This window comes from Dermacentor silvarum, chromosome 3 (assembly GCF_013339745.2).
Source record: "Dermacentor silvarum isolate Dsil-2018 chromosome 3, BIME_Dsil_1.4, whole genome shotgun sequence".
NCBI classification, from domain to species: domain Eukaryota; kingdom Metazoa; phylum Arthropoda; class Arachnida; order Ixodida; family Ixodidae; genus Dermacentor; species Dermacentor silvarum.
This window is the reverse complement of record NC_051156.1, coordinates 211,972,553-211,994,373: the sequence shown is the minus strand read 5'-3', so window position 1 is coordinate 211,994,373 and position 21,821 is coordinate 211,972,553. Positions and strand designations below refer to the sequence as shown.

Here is a 21,821-nt window from a genome sequence, read left to right as displayed (position 1 = left end):
GAAAACGGTTAGATAAAATGCAAAAAACCCCGTGTCCCGTGCATTGGGGGCACGTTAAAGATCCCCTGATTGTCAAAATTTATCCGGAGTCCCGACCACTACGGCGTGCCTCATAATCAAATCGTGGTTTTGGCAGGTAAAACCCCAGAATTCAATTCACCTTCGTTGATCTATCGAAGTCATTCCTTGTTCGTTATTCTATCGTAATCATGCTGGCTTCATTCGATAATGCCGCCGTTCTCGTGCTATCGTCGTCATTGGGCCGTCGTCGCACACACACCATCACACACAGACACTATCAGACATTCTCATACCGTCGTCGCTGTTCCGTATTGGTCGAGCAATCGTCATCATTACCACTTGTTCATCCGGTTGTCGTCACACCGTTGTCGGCATCTATCTGTCGCTCCATTGCTCGATTGCTATTCGCATTACTGTCGACAGTCACCGTGAGATGAGTTCTGCCAGATATTTTAGAGCGCAGCTCTTAGGCGCCCGTTCCTGCGGCGAGCGGCTCCGGCGTAACCGAGCGAACGAGCACAGCGAAAGATGAAAGCGAGCGCCGAGCGCACGGTAGGATGAAAGACGCGAGGAGGAAAGCGGATAGGAGGCTGCAGCGGAACCATGAGACGGAAAGCGGAGGAGGGTATGGTGAAAGCGTGAGAAGAAAAGCGTAGTGCGGCGACGATGTCTATACGAGATGGCGCCAGAGCAGCGCGCGTCGTCTGGTAGGTCTGTCGGCGGCGGCTGCTGTGAATCGCGCCCACGCGTCACCCACGCACTGCCTCTCACGATCTCTCGATTAGCGAGGCAGTCGCGCCACACATCGATCCGCTTGCAACGTGCCGCACGAGGCAGATTGTCAGCGCCAGCCAATATATCGCGAAATGAAAACACGTATAGAGCTGCGCTCAAATTTTGCATTAGCTAGTATCGTAATCGTGGGTAAATTTTCTTTTTGTTTTGTTTTACAGACCTTTAACTGCAGTTGGTTCACTGCCAACCAAACTAAACGCTAATCTAACCAACTATTGACTTCGGTTCCAAGCACACGTAGGCTGTTACCTGAAAAAAAAATTATGCAGAGGCAACGCACATGTTGCAATCTATGTGAAGCGACAATTTCATGAAGCGATTCATAAAATACGATAAATTTTCCCATTTCGTTCCTTCCTCTGGCGTCAAGGAAACTGGCGCGCGCATGTGCTCTCGCTGACCCGTGCTTCGCAACTTGACAAACCTTATACTGCCTTAAATTTCTTCATATCGTCTTATTAAGGCGTATGCATGCCTTAGGTGCCTATGTTAGCGGTGCCCTTGGCGTTGTTCCCTTGGCGAAACTGCGCCGTGACGAACAATGGCCGACGCCGCAAAAAATGCTCGGATTGAGGTCATCATTTCTCAGGGAGGTTGCTGTAAGCGAAGTTAATTGGTGGTTTTGAAAAGAAAATTTGGTACATTTCGGTCTGGGTGCGAATCGAGCCCGGCTCTCCGGGGTACGAGATGAGCATGCTTCCCTGAAGCCACGGCTGCTTTTCTTTTTTTTTTCTTTTTTTTTGCCGGGCTTCGACACAGTACAACAAATGAACACACAACAATAGATAGTGTGCCAGATCGCTCAAGTGGCCAAATTGCCACTGAGGCCAGACGCTGTCATTTTAAAATTCGAAGGAGCCTTGACAGCCACTCAGGAACACCTGTTTGCGCTTTCAATGTCTCCAGAAACCTGTGTACGCTTTCGTAGAAATACATGCGTGCTGGTCTTGCGTCTGGGTCATAAAAATAGCCAACCATTCGGGAGCGCCATATACTGTGGAGGACCATCAGCATAATCTGGCCAAACGGAACACCATCCTCATTATCTATTGGCAGGTACCTGATCCCGTGAGAGTCCTTTGGCCATAACCGTGGAGAAGCCGTGGCTTTCTTTAATGCTACAATGAACCATTAAATAAGCCACGGCTGCTCCTCCTTTTTTGGCTGGGGCCATTTTATTCTACTGCCACAGCTGCTGGTGCAGTGCATCAGGAGAAACACATCAGACGCGCTTTTCATGATTGGCGTCACGTCGTGACGAGCCTAGCGCGCCGTTTCGCGCTTCTCTTGATGCTATAACGAATTTGGTTAATTGACTTAAGAAAATTAGGAAGTTAGAGAGTGATTGTTCAATCGCGCACATATATTTGATAATGTTTGTCATCGTTTCTTCCATTAAGGAGGGCAAAAAAAAAAAAAAAAGCACTACTTCGATAGTAACTAAGGAGTGACATCCGCTGCTCCGCGGCTGTCTTATTGCCGTGTAATGTCGCTCGCAGGTGTTCGTGGATCGCTTCACGTGAGGCGTGAAGCTGCCCTGTCCGGTATAGCAACTGATTTGGCCGTAATTTTACGCCCCACTTTCATTTGCTACATCTAATAAAGCATACAAAATTTTCTTGTCCCACTTTATGTAAAATTGCAAAAGCAGTAGTGCCGGTCCATTGTCGCATACCTGACGCGGGAAGTCGCATGCTAATTTACGTAGATGAATGATCGACCCATCTTTTGATAGCATTGATAAGCTGTTGTAAAGTAGGTTGCGCGGACTTTTTATTTTGTTTGTTTTTCTTTTTTGTTTATATCCTTGGAGTTAATGCACGCAGCATGCGAATGCTGTTTCTGTCCATTTTCAATAGGTGGTTGGAGTTGAAAATCTTTAATCGACGTGTGTGTTTTCTTTAGCTTACACTTCGTCTTTCCGGGTAATTAGGTCGTTATTCGCTTCCAGTTAATTTCGTCGGAAAAGGTTATATGCATATCCTCACTAACATTTAATAATTTCGTCGGGTATACGTCCCGGAGTGACTCATGACCTCTGCGTTACGCCATGGAGGTGGAAACAGCGTAAATTTGGCGAGTATGACGAATAGATCGATTTTTTTTTTTTTTTTTGGGGGGGGGGGGGGGGGCGTTGTTTAATCAATCCAGCCAGAGTGGGTAAACTCTTAGTATGAATACCGGCAAAGGAATGTTGGCCACGGACAAGCCATGCTGTTGCCGTCGCGGGGAAGTCACCGGCCCGGTGTCGTCTAGCCGAGCGCCTGCCGGTGGTGGGCAAACAGGCTGGCCATTTACAAAAGCCAAGTCTCGCGAAAGACACATGAAAAGCGCACCTGATGTGTTTCTCCCGATGCATTGAACCAACAGATGTGGCAGTAGAATAAAATGGCCCCAGCCTAATAAAGAGGGCGCAAAAAATAACTGTGTTCTTTTACCCTCATCACTCACAAAAAGAAAATGCTAGGTCGTTTATGTGCTGAGAAGCTTGTTTCTGTTTATGCATATTGACTAAGCAAGCTGTCCACAAGCTGTAGATAAAAAAAAGCAACCGGAAAATGCTCTAAATAATGAGGCGCGCTTTACCGCGACGCCACCTAGGGCGCTTGGTCGCCTGCGTTTAGTGAAGTTTACTTCACAGCAAAGCAAGAGCGGCGCGCTCCCGCGCTGTAGCAGACGACGCGAAGCACCTCCCCTAGACTCCTGTGCGCATGCGCCGCTTCGCTTCGTGCGCGGCCACGCCGGACGGACTGGCGCTCCGCAGAGCGCGGCCACGCTGAGCCGTGTTCACTTTAAGAGTGGACGACGCTGTACATTGCACACTTGCAGGTAGTAATCAATACTTCCATGTTCCGATTCAAATAAATCCTTATATTTATTTGGCTCACTTATTGACTTACTATAGAGCAAAGGTATCAATGCAGAGTATTTTAAAGTACTCAAATGAAGCAGTTCTGACAAGCAAGTTGTTGCATTAGTAATTTACAGAGAGAGAAACTTGCGAAACTATGAATTAGGATATGCTGCCCACAAAAAAATATACGTTCCTTTCTCATGATGTCCTAAAATTTCTGTATACTCATTTACAAAAATATGACATAGCTTTCATGGGAACAGAGTGGAATGCTGTGAGTAATGACACTTTTGCGAAGTGCTGGCAATCTTTTTACATTGTACACGGAAGTAAATGTGCAGTAACCTTATGTGATGATTAATTTAAGAAAAGCAAATTCTTAGAAAAAACAATGCTTATATGCCAATTGAGAAGCAATATTTGCTCACCCTCTCCCCATGTAAACAACTATTTGTATGTACTAAACTCAGGAGACGGCCATACACAAAAAACAGTCCATGGGCTTTATTAAAGAATATATGTACAAAAACTCCCATCACCACATCATGTACACACCGCGGGGTTCACAATCAAAACTATTTACAAACGATCACTACAGCACGACACTTTCTGCGGCAGGACATGGTTACATTTTGTGGCATCCGCTAAGACAGAGTAATAAAGTCCAATTAAGCACAAGCACACAAAGCTGCCACATCTATGATGCAAACAGAGGTGTTGCAAGTGGAACTCGCAAGAAGGTCAATTTAAAATAAAGAAATACAGCCCCCCTCACTGTGTCAGATTTGAGTCAGCTTTTCCAGTTTGACTACATTGGCATGCGGACACTAGTCATGCATGATGGCATGAAATGCATAAGATTTGAAATACTGAAAACCTCATAGACGAGGCGCTTCACATCATATTAGCATTAGACATAAGGCCATAGTCATGCACTTTCAGTTCCTGCAACTATTTAGTTAGAAAAGCATTCCTGAAGCACTTGTCCTTATCCTCTACGCTACAGCATCTACGCTGACAACAGAAAAAAAAAAATTACCCCAAAATACAAATTCCTTTGCAAAATGTACTGTTCCTAGTGTAAATTGGGCTTGCACTGGTAACAGTGTAATTTGTTAGAGAAAAGACATGAGGCAAAGTACAGTTTAAAAATTGCACTATGGTCCCTGAAAGCTACATGATGCAGCATAGGTTCAAATGAAACCTAAAATATGATGAGCGACTGTTTATGAAGTGAGCGTGGAGCTAGCGTGGTCCCCTAAAAAATCTTCGCAAGGCAGTCTCATGAGACATCTCATGAGGCACTTGTGTGTACTTGAATATGCTTGGAATTTGGCGACGCACCATGCGCATGCTGTTTCGATTACGGCCCAATTGTCACACAAAGCAATCATGTGTACTTGTATGACGAGTTCCTTAAATGACCAGCAACTTTAATGCTTAACCTAGAAAGAGAAAACTGAAGGCAAATAAAAGAATGAAGTAGGGCCGTCCAGATTACTACAAAGGATCTCCTTGATTATGATCACTCAAGGACACCAGAGTGCAGAAGCATACAAGTGTGGGAGAGTTGGCTAGAAATATGCAAAATCTTAAGTACAACACAGACAGGACATAAGACGAGAAAAAAAAAAAATACGAGAAGTACCAACTGTCATCTAGAAGTTTACTAGGTGATCATTCCCTAATTTAACAGAGAGCATGCTTGATGTCATCCAAATCACCTGAGTAAGTAATTACTCTCTGGTTATTATTTTTTAAAGCTGTCTCAGGCTGGTGACACCGTTTTCCTAAATGGTGCCCAGCTTTATACCACATGCCACAATTAAAAACATTAAACTGTTACTGCCTTACTTTTCTGTAATTGGGACTCCTGAATTCTAGTTGAAAAATGTTATTCTTTAAAATTTTCTTACAATGTGTCCCTTCTGTGTTGTACTAAAGTTTTTTAAAACGTCAAACTGTGGCTGAGTGCACGTTTGCACCATGCTCATAACTCATTGCAAGTCCACTCTCATTATAGTCGTGATGGTTGATGGTTTACCACTACTTAGCTAACATGCATTGCATGATATTATAACTGGAGTCATGCCCGCAGTGCTTCATTTGCATTCCCGCACTGAATTTTTGCGTTCATAATTTTAGAACTTCTGAGAAGTGACCACTCACCCTTGCCCCACAGTTGTAATGCCACTGCTTAAAATTAGGTGCACACATTTCCAAAAATGTCCATGACATTGAGATGGAAGTCAAGTCAGAAACCTTGAGCGAATGTTCGAGAGCAACGTCGCACGATGCATTCAACAGGTAAATAAAATGTCTATGCCAAAAAGTGACTGGATGCTAAAGTTGTTGCGCAGCTAGCACTGGAGAAGCTCTCGTATCATGGCATCACGAGAACCTCTTTGGCTTTTCTTGTATGCCAGCTGAACAGCCGAAAGCAGGACTCATTATGTTATTTCTTGATATTGTTCTTATGTTGGAAAAGGCATGGCTCAAGCATCAACTTAATATTGGTGACTGCTGGCTCCCTCGTAATCACTTCTCTCAATCGATCCTCACAATTGTACATATTACCATTCTACATCCTAACTGTAGATTAAGAAGGTAACTCATCACTTTCACTGCTAACTAGCCTCTGTCAAATTATATTGAACTAAGCTGCAATGCAACTTGCTTGTGAATGCCCTGCATAAGAACAAAACCACTGCCTATGCTGTTGAAGGTGGCCCAGATACTATGTGAAAGCGTACTAAAGAATTTTTATTCATGCTTGATTCTTCAAAGGCAAGGTACACCTGCAGTGATGTTTCTCAGTACAGAATGGCACGTTGTTCTTACTTTGACATGCGAAAAAAAATTTTTTTTTGATTTGGTTTGTTCTTTTACTGTGTCTTGTAGATAAAAAGAAAGATTGAATGGAGATTTTACCTAAAAAGTCCTACACTGCATAATACACTAAACCAAGCAGACATGTCCATACTTCATTGAAATGCCCATGCCTTGTTTCAAGTACAAACTTGCTCATTTGTCACCATGGAAGCATAAAGTGCAATAACCTTGTCTAAGAATTAAATGGCAGTTATTATAAGCAGAATTCCAGCTTAAACATCTGGCAGTAGATAAAAGCGAGATACAACACACTTTAATGTGACATAAAAATGTAGAGGGCCTTCATACTGCTGCTTTTGTTTTGGTATTCAAGAAGACGCAACTCTGCGGCATTTTTATGTAGTAGTCTGTTGGTGTTTATGTAGTCTCTGTGACAGAAGCACTTGTGAACGGCCATATGTAAACAGTTCCAAAGTCGTACATCGAATACAAACTCGCATTCTGAGCACTATAATACAAGAGTGCCTGGAAGTCAGATTAAACTAACACACGCAGTACATCCAAACATAACAAGTGTGCATTCATAAGCATGTCACAGTACACCGCTGCTTTCATGACATCATCAGTGTAAACATACAAGAACATACTATCTGCGCAATTCTAGTACAAAAGTGAAAGAAAAATATACAAGGTACGATGCCCGAGACATCATCGGGCAAGTCAGACATGCAAATGTACAAAAAGTTTGTGTAAAACTGTCTACACCGGTTATTTACAAACAGCAAAAGGGCACACACATAACATAGTTAGTGCTGTCATGCGTACAATGGTTTCATTGGATAGCAGCGTGATTAAATGCTAAAAGCAATAAACAGCACACCATCATACTCAACCCAAGGTGGTGTTATTTGGCAGTAGATGTAAAACTAAAAAATAAAAACAAAATAGAAACTACTACTGAAAAAAAAAATGCATGAATACTGTTTGTCAATAAAAATACAACGGCGCATCATTATATTTGTTATAAGTAATGCTGAAAGTTCAGTGAGGTGTAGCTAAACTTAGTCGCAACTTTAAAGTCATAATTCAGCTACACCGCATTGTCATCCCAAATTACTTTTGTTAAATAAGACCTCTCATAGGAAGAAGCAGTCCTGGCCTGAGCAATAATACTCCAATAGGTAGTTACTAAAAGTTGGCAATAGTTCTCAGAACATTGATTAAGGAAGATAAAAGCTTAACTTTGGTGCTGTTTAAAATGAGCAAAGGAGTTGACAAGCCACATTTTGGTCAGTTATTCACATCCGCTGTCAATGCATTAGAAAACACTCGCACAAATGTAAACACAGCAGCTGATCTATAAAGGTATCTAGAAAATTTTATATCGTGCATGTCCCACCACTGGAATGCTACCCCTATTTGCCGTGATAATCTGTGAAGCAAGGGAGAACCAAAAACACAGAGGCAAACAAAAAACAGAGCATATAGCACTTCGGCAAATACATCTGATCCTTAAAAGGAACTGAAAAGCCTAATGACAAAAGAGGACAGTGTAATATGACATTAATGAAATGTTCTGTTAGACAACATAATAAAATTTGCAGTTATAAAACACACATTGCCATGTAAAGAAATCTAAAAAAAAGAAGGCCTGTGGTCCACACATTTTGACAATCTGTGTGAAATGCATGAAAGAAATGAGTGAACAATTAAAACAGTAACACGATAGTTTCATAAAGAACCTAAGAAGCATAGCAGAAATGCACTCAGGCTGACAAAAATCACAATAGTTCTGGCTTAAACATACCGTGAATGAAGCGAGCGAGAGCTCATTGTTAGGTACATAGAACAGAGGTAAGAGCTGTTGGCCCACAGACACTTCAACGTAACAGCAACAGTAATTGTAGACTAGTTAAATAGACACACCGTAAAGCTGGTTCAGCCACACAGCAACATGTGCTTTGTTACAGCAGCAAACTGTGTACACTTAAGCAAAGGAAAAGGGACAGTTGCTCTCCTTATGTGCCGCTAAGCTGCTGCTCAAACTGTGCACTGCAGATGCCTGGACGGCCACTGCCTTGATGACTGCGGTGACAATACACTAATTCCTTACTTTTGTCTGTAGAATTCACTGCCACTGGGCCAGAAGAGGTAGTGTCTTTGCCAAAAGTTTCAAAGCCTCTCCACGTGTGACTAGGCCAGTTGTCGGGCTGCTTACTAGGTCCTCTGTAGAACCCTGGTTGAATGAGAGCCACAAAAAGTGAGACGAACGGTGTTCCTAACTCCGGTGAGCTATGGAGCACCCTATAATGGGACCCAACGACAGATCTAGTCACTGGCGCAATGGCTTTAGGATTTCTGGCAAAGATTGTACAGATGTGTTGCAGCCATCGCTGGTTGACGTGGCTGGAGTGAATGGCACTAAGGATTATGTAGTGATGACACATAATACAAAAAAATAAAGCAAACTTCATGAAGTAGTACAAAGACAGGTCCCCAGAAAGAGGCTATGATGTCAGCAAGAACCAGCACTGTAGACCAAATATTGCAGCGAATGCTTAGGCTTCAAAGGATAGGATATCAGCAGAAACTATACATTGTTCACTGGCTGGCAATCAACTGACATTGATTCAACTAAAAGAAGCGCCATTCACTGTAGATCCTATTAAAAAAACACACACACACACACACACACACACACCTCTTTTCCCTCAAGAAGCTTCAATAATCTATTCACCTAATTAACTCGTAACACTGTTGCAGACTGTAAAGTAGATTAACCTGCGTTGTACAGACAGTGCTTTGCTCATCTGCACCACAAGGAGTAAGTGCATTGTCGAAAGGCTGCATGCAACTGTGCAGAGCGGCGTGCATACCGCACCATTGCTATGCACTCTCAGTTGAGCGCATAGGTTGCCAAATGTCCACTATTTATATAAAACACAAAGCCTCGCACGCACACATACACACACAAACATACACAAATAAAAATCTGTAGTTGACCGGCACATGCTTGCTCAATATGTGACAGCTTCGCAGCAGATGACGTTCCCAAGAGCGTTATGGAGAAACCGCAACTAGGTTTGTGGCTTTTCCCTTGACGGCTCGTTGTCAACACAGACGTGGTCATAGCTGCATTTTGTCAAGCAGGCTTTTCATTGTTCTTGCTTGCCAAGAGAATGCTAAAGAAACAATGCACACACGCTTCACACTTCATGCTTCGGCAGGAGACGCGTCTCGACTCTCGAGGGTGAGGGAGAGGCCAGCTGCCCTCCTCCGCAGAAAGAAGTAGAGGATACCAGCCTGCGCCATGACATCGACAGTGCTGGTGGTGAGGAGGTCGCTGGGGCTCTGGCCAACCGCGCCACTGCAGGGACGGATTATGGATGGCCCAAACACGGTAGCCAAATTGTGAAGGGACATCTTGTTCTGTGCTTCGTTGGAGTTGATCCTGTACCAAAGAGAGCACATATGCACACATAAGAAGGTTACAAAAGAGGCAAGCAAAGAACTGGTAGGTTTTGGTCAATATTACAGCAGTAATTTACAGAACCTGGGATGAATGAGGCCAAAGGAAATAGCAGCTGATGTATGCATCCTGAAAATGAAAGGCTTAGTGCACATGTGTTTCTAAGCTACAAGCTGCACAACCAGGTGACAAGAAGGATTTTTTCAAAAGAAGCTTGTATTGGCTCACAAGTTTCAGTGGCGTTGTAGTCACGCAAAAACTCATGTGCGGCGCATACCCACATTGCATATGTGGGTATAAGCCAGAGATATGCAAGTGTGAGCCAGGGACAAGAAAGAAATAAAAAAAGAAAGAAAGGAAGGAAGAAAGAAAGAGCAGGTGAAGGGAAAGCTGCGCCGGTGCTGGATCACGTGACATGCGCGACCAATCATGATCGTTTGGTGTGGCACGGGGAGGAAAAGGGAAGAAAAGGGGGCTGGCGCGCGCTCTGCCGGGCTACCCTTGCCTCTGATCAGTTTTAGCGCACGGATGGGAAGGCTGCGCATGGCGCGTTTCACCGAGGAGCAGGCTGCGTTTGAGCAATGGTACCGTGAACTCGCTCGGGAAAGGGCTCGTCATCGACGTGCCGATTCTAGCGTGAGGGCTTCCGAAGCCGAGGTAAAACGTCAGCGAAGAGCCGTGGACCCTGAGTGGCAGGAGCGTGATGTTGCGGCCAAATGTCACTGTTGTCTTGCCCTCCAGGAACCCGACAACGGTGGTGCAAGCATCGGCAATGCTAGTGCCAATTTCCCCGGTGCTACGGCCAGGTTTCAACATGAGTTTCTCAACTGGAGCTTCGGAGCCAGCTGCAGTGTGAGTGACCGGTTGTGGTTCGAGCACAACGTGGTACTCGTCAGTGCAATTCGTTCCGAGGAACACCGAAGAAACCCAGGACAAGCTTTGCTTACCCCCATTTCCTCGACAGGGGAGGGGCTCCTAATTTTTTTTTTTTTACCACCATGCTACAAAAATGTTCATCACAGCTGAACCAAGATATCAAATGTTCCATGTGTTGCAACTCTTTTTATTTTTATGCCTCTTCAGAGCGGTGCTCTGTCTACATTATCACCAGGATAAGCTGGTCATGACCAGTGGATGATAAAAAAAGAAATACTTGAATACAGCAAAAGAACATGTTGCATTATACCGGTCCTGTACACCTACTGGGTAATTAATGTAAGGGCCCCTTAGCAGATTTTAAAGGAGAGAAGGCTTCATACTACAAAGACAAACTAAAAGTGCACCCCTAATTTGGTAACACTGACTTTTCAAACCACAATGCAGGAAACGGCATCCTTGAAAACAATTAACCACCCTTGTAAACAATTAGTTTTTCTTTCTTTAGCTTAATTCTCTTTTCCTGTTCTTTTCTTAAGGAAAGCGTTTTTGTTCATCTTGCAGCTGACAACTCACATCAGTGGTGCCACTGATGAACTGAGATTTGGAGCAATTTTTTGTAGCAGGAAAAATGTTAATTTTGTAGCAGTTTGGAGCACCCAAATACATATTTCATAGCACTTTAGAGCAAATAAACGCCTACAGCTGGACATGTCCTAGGCTATTTCGAACACTTAGAATTGACAAGTAGCCAACAAAGTGACAAATAAAAAAGGTAAACCTGTTCACACAGTGTGCTGTAATCAGTTTATTTCCAATTGAGTGAAGCTGCTCAGATGTTGCCTTTTCCATATTATGAATTTTTTATTGACAGCTGCCAGCTTAGTCATGTTTTGAGCAAGGCTTTAGAGCTATAGCATCAGTCAGAAACACCTGGCCAGACTCTGTCATGAAAGGGACCCTGAACCCCTTTTTATCAAAGTGGAGAAAGGCACTGGAAGTGAAAATAGGCTATTTCAGAAATCCTTTGCCGCAAAAGGTACTTCAATGCATTCAGCAGAAGCGGAGTTATTGACAATTAAACATGGCCTCCGCTGTGATCCCGTTCCTTCTTCAATGCCTTGCACTGCGAAGGCTGTGGCGGAGAGGGGCGTGGCCACAACGCTCTGCCTTCTGAATGTCACTGTGGTGCGCAGTTCAAATTTCATTTTTGTTGTTAACGTAGATGCCACACAACTTTCGATTTTGGTGCCAACGACATGCTAAACATAAGCCAAATGCAGTTGTCCTCAGCGAGCCGCAGTGCGCTTAGCCAGCGGACTCGTGGCGGCACCCCGCAGCGGCCGTGGTATCTACGATACGTAGCCGACCGCATCTACCAATAGCAGCCACGTATGAGAATCTGCTTTATTAAAAAAAAAGTGTCCAGAAAAGAGTGAGGAACACGGCTTCTGTTGAAAAGAGAGCGTTTGAGAGAAAGGCGACTTCGCGCTCCGCTTGCAAGCTCCACGTCCCGCGTACGACAGCAAAACGTGGCTTAGATGTTCACAGTAGCGTATGCTACCCACCGACTATGTTATTTCACCAAGCCCGAGGGGTGGTTCAGGGCCCATTTAATGCTCTTCTGAGCCAGGCCAGCCTTGATGAGCCCCTGGTAATGCTCAAGCATTGCTTTAGATGACACCAGGCGCTTTTAAATAGTCTGCCTTTCATCATGAAGCTGAAGCCTCTGGTCCGTGACTAGCTGATTCCCAACTGGCACCCACCGATAATTTGGACACCACCAATTCAGACAAGCTCAATTAGTCAATGGCCCATAAATCAATGTATAATTAAGAATGAATTTCAGACACCTTATAGTACGCCATTCAATAATTCGAGCTCCGCCTGCTCGACTGCGTGCTAATTTAACCGCCGAGTTGAGCAAAAATAGCACTATTTTGGCTTTCATAGGTCACTGGCATCACCGCGGCATGGTCGTCGCCAATATTGCTGAAACCTCGTTGAAACCGAAACTAGTTTAATACAGCAGCGACCGCACCCAAACCGTAGGACAAGCGAACCTCGGCAAGCTATTTAAATGAGAGTCCTGCGGGGTTGGTTCTGTGTGGCCAGCTTTTGTTCCTTCACGTGTTAAACAGCAACAAGAGCCCGGTGACTTCCAAGTTGTTCAAGCGCCGCCGACTCCAACCTCGATGTGGACACTGACAAGGGCAATGATTGCTGGTAAAAAAAACACCGTCAGTCGGCTACGATAGTGTGGTCGACTTCTGGGCCACGATTTTGTAGCAATTCATTCCGTCCAATTCTATATATGCTGCCCTTATTATCCATCGTTCACGGCCCAGCTGATACCGCTGATAATGCAGGCAGAGCACCACTCTTGCCAGTGACAAAATGCAAAAAGGAGTGGAACCGGAAAAAGCATCACTACAATATCGCAGTCCTGTTATGTGGCCAGGTGGTGAAGATTAGGTACATGCATTGATTGTACTTTCATCCATCTGTGGCGACAACATGACAATGGTAGCGATATGGACTGACCAGATCGTAGGCAAGCGTATGTGTGTGCAGCAACGCATTGACAAACTTCGGCTTTATTTTTGGACGATCCCTTTCGGGAATACTTTCACTTTTGTGACATTCTGCGTGCCTGGCACTGGCCACATCGTCGGACGATAGCATTCTTTGTACAGTGCCAAGAATGCTGTCACTAGCAGATGCCGCCGCATCTGACGCTAGTGATGCTAAATCCCGCAAAAGCAAACGTATCCCAGAAAGTGGTCATCCAAGAATATGGCACGATTTCTTATCCACTTGTGGAATAAAGTGACTTGTTTTCTGGTGAACTTGGATATTTCGAACTCCCGATTATTTGAACCTTTAGGCTGACCCCTTCGAGCTCAAATTATCGGTCGGCGACATACAGATAACGTAAGGTTAGATTTATTAATCCGCTTTAGTCATGCTTGCTATGCACGCCTGCAGACCACTGCGACCACACACGTATTGCGCAGTCGCTAATTTTGGCGCACTTTGGCGCAAGATCGTGTTTTTTTTATCAGAATGGCCCAGGAAATCTCGTTTGGCACAATTTGGCGCATTTCACACAGAAGTGGGAGCACTGGCACATGCACTGACCCACTCAGCCTACCATGTCTTGTCAAGCATTTAAGGTACATCCAGGTTTGGGCTAATTGGTCTAAACATGATCTAAATTAGTTGGTAAAAAATGATCTAACTCACAGCCTGACAAACAGACAAGAACAAAAGAAAGTTTTAGCATGTCCGATGTTCTGGTAAATGCAGGGGAGCTGGACGTTTCGCTGGATGAACGGAGGCATAAACCTGAGCAGTCTGCACGGCAGTGGCGCACCGACGGGGGGGGATTCGGGGGTTGTAACCCCCCCCCCTGAGGCCGACTTAAATCCCCCTTTTTGTTTAACCCCTTTTCTTTCCTTAGGCATTTGAGTACTGCAACTAAGATGTAAGACGCGTAATCGTCTGCACACTCGCAAAAAGTGAATTGTTTTACAATTTCCCGTGAAGAAATCGAAATTAGTGCTGTTTAGATGGCATTGGCAAATTGTCAACCCCCCCCTGGCAGAGATCCTGGGTGCGCTACTGCTGCACGGTGCAGCCACCTGGTGACATAGAGCTCAACTAGCCAAGCATGGAACTAATATTGCTGTAATCAAGTGTGAAACATTTTAAAAATTTAACAAGACGCATTCATAATTATGCTGCTGCAGAAAATTTACACTAGCAGCAAAGTAGAATACACTTGGTCACTGCTATATAAGCTCGGTGTTTGGTTAAGCTCTACGCCAACAGGTGGCTGCACCCATCAGACAGCTCATGTTTACGCCTCCACCCATTCACCAAAACACCCAGTCCACCTGCACTTGCCAGAATACCAGACACGCTAAAACTCTCTAACGACAGAATCAGGAGCCTATGCTATCTTTATCTATTTCATTGTTAATTTCGCTGTTCATCGTAGAAGCAGCCTTCACAGTGAGGAGCTACGCTCACTCTGTACATGTATTAAGGGTGTGCTGGAGCACTTCACTTATCCAGCTAACCCCAAGATGGTCTGCACGCTTCTTGAGATTAGTTAAAATAGCATTAAATGTTGGCTTAATTCTGTCAGGAGCTTAGTCATAATGCCCATGGTGTCAAGTTGGTGTTCAGCACATCTGTAGTCTCAAGTAATCCAACACCAGTGAACGGAACATAACTAGTAACAACATTTACTGCTAAAAACTACATGACCCCAAGCGGGGAGGAGACAAACACCAGAAGTGAAAGAGAAGTACTCACTTCACCATGTGATCAATCAGGAACACTGTGACATTTTGGTTTACTTCTGGAAGTTTGCTGAAGAGGCTCAGGAGCATGTTTTTCTTTTCCTCTTGGTCATGTTTACCTGGAGGAGAGAAATATGTGCGCACAGACAATGTTATTCAATAGGCATTCTTACAGCTAGCTCTATTTTCTGTAGACAGTTTACGAATAGACTGCTCTGTTTAGTCATAACTACAGATGGTGATTTGACTGATCAGGTTTAACACCTCAAATAATTGCAGAGGCCATGAGAGATGTCATAGTAAAAGGCTCCAGATTAATATTGAACACGGTGTTCCTTAATGAGTACCCAAAGCTAGCTCTGTACTTGAGCATTCCCGCATTCCGCACCCAATGGAATGCGATCAATGTGGACAGGAATTGAACCTGCGACCTTGTGCTCGACACCAGAATACCACTGAGCCACTGCGGTGAGCTTTCATAAATAAAAGATGCAAGGGTTCCCCCAGGAATACATACAGTAGAGCCTTGTTGATACATTCTGGAACAAAAATGCAAAAAAAATGTACTACCGTAAAATTCCCAGCAAGCCCTCTCCCCCTTACGGTGAGAGATAATCCAAGAAAGTTTAGTCGTACGCGGCAAGTCGGACTCTGACGCATCGTACATCGGATCGCATGGAAAATCTCATTACGTGTCTCGCGCTTAATGCACATGTGACACTTCGCACGTTTGATGAAACCGGCCACAGACGAAAGCTATGCCTATGGCAATGGCTATGCAGAATCAGGCCTTGGCAAAAGTACGGCTAAACAATAAATGTCTTTCTTACTAAATAGCATTATTTTATGTAATTCAATATGCAATTTCGTGAACAGAGTGAAGAAAGGGGGGCGGGGGGGCACTTGCCTCGGTAGTTGGCGCCAATTTCAAGTTAATCAAAAGTGGAGGGGGGGGGGGGCACTTGCACGGGTAGGGGTGTTTGCTCGGAATTTTACGGTAACCAGGAAAACATACGACCCAAAGCCTCTAAAAAATTTGCCGGACTCAACTGTAGCTAACATTTACATAACGTGAAGTGCTGCACAAATCATTGAAGCATGAGATGCTGATGCGTGCCGAGCTGGTGGGGCCCAAGCGAACCGAGATGTGCGGTGTCGTTTTTTTGTTGCTTCAGCAAGCTTACGTTTGAGCTCCTTAAATTCAGCCTGGGTCAGCAGCTTCTTTGGACGGGGCATTTTAGTGAGAAATTTTTACGTGCCAACTTGGCGCGAATCGTTAAGGCATGAGACGCTGACGCAACACGCACCGAGCTAGTGGGTCCCGAGTGGCCCAAGACACATTCTGTCGTTTTCCTATTGCGTAGCGCTTTAAGACTGCGATGGGAAACCAAAACGAAACCAAGCTGGTGGGTGGCACCGGACTATGATGCAGCCAGAGCAAAACATGATACTCATTTCGCACCTCCTGCAGCAGGGAATGGCGGTGCATTTGGCGTATCGCCTAATAAAAGCGTGCAGTTCGTTTCCAACGGCACTACGCCACACGCACTGTGAAACAGATCGGTGAAGGAGCTTACTGCAATAGGGTAGGCCATGATAGCTGTGAATGCGACATGCGACAACCTGTGAGGGGATTTGCAGGTACCAGAAAGGGAAACCGAATGCGTGCTGTCATTTTCACGTGACACGGGCGGGCGAGTACTGTGGAGAAGCGGCTATGAAGGGCGCCCACTGCTTTCGATGATGCATGCATCGTTCCTTTTCTTGTTTGCACGGGATCTAGCTGCCGAAAAACATATCCTACGATCACAGTTTGGCAATGTACTGCACGTTGGTGCAAAAATATTGCGTTTTCCAGGAACATATTATAACCGGTAAAAAAGAAGCATAAGTGTATTGAGTCATTTTTTTTGTGTTCTTGATTGCAAATGTAGGCACTGGAAAATCGATTGAATCAGAGGTTCTACTGTATTAAGCAAAACTATAAATTTATACAATTTCTGGCGTTCGGCTGATAAGCGACACATGCACTAGACAGAAGCTAGCCGATTATTGGTATACTTCAATGAATTTTTAATCAACTATTTCCGATTTTGCACAACAAGATCTCTGCACATCCAATTTTACGCACCATCATTTGCATACCTTAAACTATCAGGTGCTATTTCAAAAGGCATACTCACTAAATGCTTCGAAGAACTTTGGATAGAGAACATCAGTGAAGAGGGCCTCTGGAAGCTCTCGCAAGTATAGCTTCAATAAACCCGTGACGTTGTTGATGTCAACCTCTTTGAGTAGTTGCTCAGCTTCATAGGGATCTGTGAGGCATTCAGCCAGAAAAAAAGGCATAAGTCGCATAAGCATAATTTCTGCATAATTCAGTGGTGTTCATGATATTACTGATGCAACACCAGATAGAGCCCCATTTCTGTGCCAATTCAGACTGTCTTTGCATACATGGAAATGTATAACATGCATTTGACACCTAATCACGTAGGTGACATGTGACAAGGTTTTGTCAAAAAAAGTCAATGTGCTTCTTGAAAAGCTGCTGGTGAAGGCCGATAACACCCATTGAGACCAACCACCATGATCAAAGTGTTCTGAAGAGCACCATAAGGCCTACGAAGGCCAGCACTGATGCACAGTGTGTGAGTGCAATAATCAAGATTGCATACAGGCTGTATGAGTTCGAATACTGCACTGAAGCTGTCTGCTGTATGGCCATGGTACTTGGTATTCGACTAGCAGATGAGGCAGGTAATGTGTCTGTCAATAAACAGAGAAATAACAACAGTGCAACATCGAATAGCTCCTGGATGTTTTGTTGCACCCTACAAGTTCTGCACAAGCCCACAAGGGTGTAACAGTGCTGTAGCCAGAGTATGCTACTACATAAGTTGCAGGCTGTTCCAATAACAAACAATAAAGCTTGAATCTGCCATCTCTACCCCATGCATGACCAGAGTATAAGTTAATTATACCGTTCATGTTGTCCAAATTCGTAATAAGAGACGAACACAGGCAAGTGGCCATGCAGTGCGACACCTAACACAGATCACGAGAAACCAAGTGAGCACTTTCCCTACTGACCGTTTTCAAACGTCCTCTTCAACCTCTGAAGGTCTGATGCAGAGCCAGACACTCTGTAGAGCCCCACTTCATTGATACCTCGACGCTCGACCTCCCGGACACATGTGGTGATCACGAACGGCACTGCGCTCTTTTCCTTCCTGCAATGACAAATGGAAAGTTATAGTGCTGTTGACTCAAGCTGCTTCAATCTGTTCAATACTACAGATTTTTGCTTAAATTATAAGAAATTTGAATACAATATCATCTCAAACCAAACTATGGTTACACAAACAGATATACATAGCCACTTATGTTCAAACTGGCCAGTATAGACCTTGTCACTGGGTGAGGAGGAAAGGGCGTGTGACGAGCCTTTCCTCCTCTCTGGCTTGTGCGAGCTAGCGTGGGGCTGCTTAAATGTGTAGGCGTCGCGTGCTCTGGAACAATTCGGCGATGTTTCAGCTCATTATCTGTGGAATTTAAGTGATATCACTTCATACAAGGTCATCGAAGAACCACTGTGTAGCTTTTCAGTGGAGCCGCAACTACAGTATGCAGAAATTTCTCTTAGCTGCACACACATGCGACGTGCATCAGTGAGGGGCCATATTCTGAAACACTCCACTTCGGCAATAGTTTACCTAGGCGATAGTCAGGTTCAATAAATCAACCGGCTGCTTATCTGTGACATCCAGCATGCATTACCAACACGCGCACTCGAACCCTTTGCAACACACGAGAGAGCACACGGTGCGAGTGCAGCGCGGCTCGGGTGTATGGGTTTCAAAGGTATCGGCCGCAGTACAACACAGGAGTGTTTGTCTATTCAATATATGTCGGGAGCATGCAATGACACCGTGATGTCAAAATGATGTGAACCGGAACTACCAGATGGCGCGATTCATTTCCCGATTTTGCTGAACCAGCCAATCAGCGCGCGCCTCAAGGTGAAAGGCGAACTATCGCCGAAGTGGAACGTTTCAGAATACGGCCCCAGCTGTGGTGTGTGTATATGTTGTGAACTATTTTGGCTATATTGGTATTCACTCGACGAAGAGCACCGTCATCTGTGAACTGCCAGTGTTAATTGGAAAATATTCTCACTATCTGATCGCTTGGCACGGGAGCTAAAGCATAAGAGGGCTGGTGGACGGCCAACCCAATGCAATCCCGAAACAACTAAGCATCAATCATTATAAAACATTTGCATCAGCCACCGGCATCGTTCTCATGCATTACACTCTAGTAGACATAAAATCACAATGCTATGTCGACATTAGGCTCCTGTATGAGGCCGATGGTGTGGCTCAACACAGCAATCACTGCGGTTGGTAAACCAGTGTGACACATATAAGCTTTTTGCTTCGGTATTGCCTTTTTGCCCCCTGTAAAGCAGTAATACCCGAAGGGGATCGCATAAAAAGAATCTGATGCCTATTTGTGAGGACACACCGTCGACCCATCTCACGATGATTGTCGACGGTAATGCGTTTAGCATTGCATAAATATAGCGACACAACATATTGCCTCCGTTTAAGCGAGTTATGTATGAGGGGTGCAGTGCAGTGGGATTCCTCTTTCATGCTTCCCTAAGAACACTCTATGCCATCTAGCACTGCCGGCGTGACGTTGCGCGGGGCATCTGAAATGCAAGGCGCGCCGGTGCATGCAAACAGTAAAAAACTCATCATGTGGCAACCGGGCTCCCCTCTTGCGCTTCTTTCTGAACACGCAACGCCATCTAGTGGCACTGCCGAGAAGTCCACATGTGGCCTGCCAGTCGAGAAGTGTGGCGCGCCGGTGCTTACTAATGCTGAAAATCGTTCCCTCGCTTGCCGCACACTCAGTGGCCCATACTCAGTCACCCAAGTTGGCGAGAAGTTAATTGAAGAGGGGCACATACCGAGTGCATTCGTGGCGCAGCTCACTGACGCGTTGACGTGACAGGCGTTCATTTAAGAGCAACACATACCAAGTGCATTTGTGGTGCAGCCTGCTAATGCGTCAGGTTGAAGTCCTCGAGGAACCCTCGTGACGTGGATTCGATTCCGCTCAGCATCAGAGAAATTAAAGGGATCTTTTTGTCATTGTACAGCGACACAATCCCAGTGGCACATGTTTAGTTACCCAAGTTGGCATCAAAGACATTCACTGAAGAGTGGCACACACCTACTGGCACATACCCGGTGACCTAGTTAGCATCAAAGAGGTTCACTGATGACCAGAACAGACCGAGTAACAAATACCCAGTGATCCAAGTCGGCGTCAAAGAGTTTCTTCGAACAGCGGTGCCTACCCAGTCCCTCATCTATTGTGACCCATGTTGGCATAACAGAAGTTCAGAGCAGCATGTATGTACATATTGCCACATTTTTAGAGACCCAAGTTGGTCTGATGGTTGGTTTCGAACCCTCAGCACAGCAGCACGATGCGCTACCCATTCGACCATGGATTACCCAGTGACCCAGTTAGGCGGGAAAACAGTTAGATGCAAACATACATAGGTACAAACATAGATAGCCGGTCACCGGAAAGTGGGTGATGTACCCTAAGATTGCTAGCACATTCATAAAAAGAAAGACTTACTTGCAAACCTGTTGCACCTTAACTCCGAAAGATCCAACGGGTTTACATGACGGAACCCTCTGCAGACCAACATCTGAGGAGTTGTACTTTATGCTGAGGTTGAGCGTGAACTGGAAAAGAAAGCAATTAACAGCAAATCACATTGTAATAACTGCTGCAAAAATCAGTACGAGAATAAATAAAATGCAATGTCAATCAGTTTAACAAGTTTACTCACTGACTTTTGCTGTCTCTGCTTTTAATGAGCATCCAAAATTGTTAGTTTCATTAGGAATGGTTATAGGAATGGCTAGTGATAGACTGGTTATCAGTAACACAGTAGGAAGAGTTATAACAGTCCTTCATAGGCTTCAGTATTCCTGTGAATGTGCCAGCATGAAAGCTACCTAAAATGTTTGTTTAGAAGTAATGCAAAAGACAGTATGCAAAGAAAGGACAGGAGTCATTTTGCACTCATTCCTAATGCAATCCAACTCATCCACCTTTGCTGTTCAAAACTTTTGCCATACACATCAATCTAAATGACACACAGAGTCAAATGAAAGCATAAATTTAGGCAGCATAAATGGCTAGTCTAAGATGACATGACATAGGCGGATGTTTATCTCACTGGATTTTCACAAAGTGATCGTGCTTTTAGAACTCCCTCACTGTTAACATTAGATCTCATTTGAAGCACAGGTCGTGTCACATTTCTATACAGGGTCACTGCTCATATAGAGAACTGCTGTTTGCACAAAATGATGCCTGCCTACAACCATGTTACAGAGATATTAAAAGCACATCGTTTTTCTTTCAGCGTGGAACACCTACGTCCTGCAGGCTGAAGGACTTCTCCTGGTACTTGTCCGTGAGCCAGGAACGACTCATCTCGAAGGCAGCCTTTCCCCGCAGCTCAGTAATGGTTGTGCCGTTCTTAATTTGCTCCTCGTAGCAAAGTATTCGAAGTGTTTGTGATCCGTCCAGGTCAATAACAACTTCCTGCAACAGTCAGAAAGAACCA

The 21,821-nt window shown here is 44.7% G+C and overlaps 1 protein-coding gene across 1 annotated transcript in view; it reads right to left on the bottom strand.

Annotated features, from left to right (window-relative positions):
• Positions 1 to 4,159: 4,159 nt before the first annotated feature.
• The window catches only part of LOC119446622 (active breakpoint cluster region-related protein), a 155,507-nt gene continuing 137,845 nt past the window's right edge, over positions 4,160 to 21,821 (bottom strand). Inside the window, exons 18-23 of the mRNA XM_049664240.1 lie at positions 21,632 to 21,799; positions 20,819 to 20,928; positions 18,251 to 18,390; positions 17,341 to 17,475; positions 15,171 to 15,276; positions 4,160 to 9,953 (exon numbers count right to left, since the gene is read on the bottom strand). Coding sequence (XP_049520197.1) covers positions 9,716 to 9,953; positions 15,171 to 15,276; positions 17,341 to 17,475; positions 18,251 to 18,390; positions 20,819 to 20,928; positions 21,632 to 21,799 — 897 coding nt within the window. The 3' untranslated portion in view covers positions 4,160 to 9,715. The remainder of the gene's footprint in view (positions 9,954 to 15,170; positions 15,277 to 17,340; positions 17,476 to 18,250; positions 18,391 to 20,818; positions 20,929 to 21,631; positions 21,800 to 21,821) is intronic.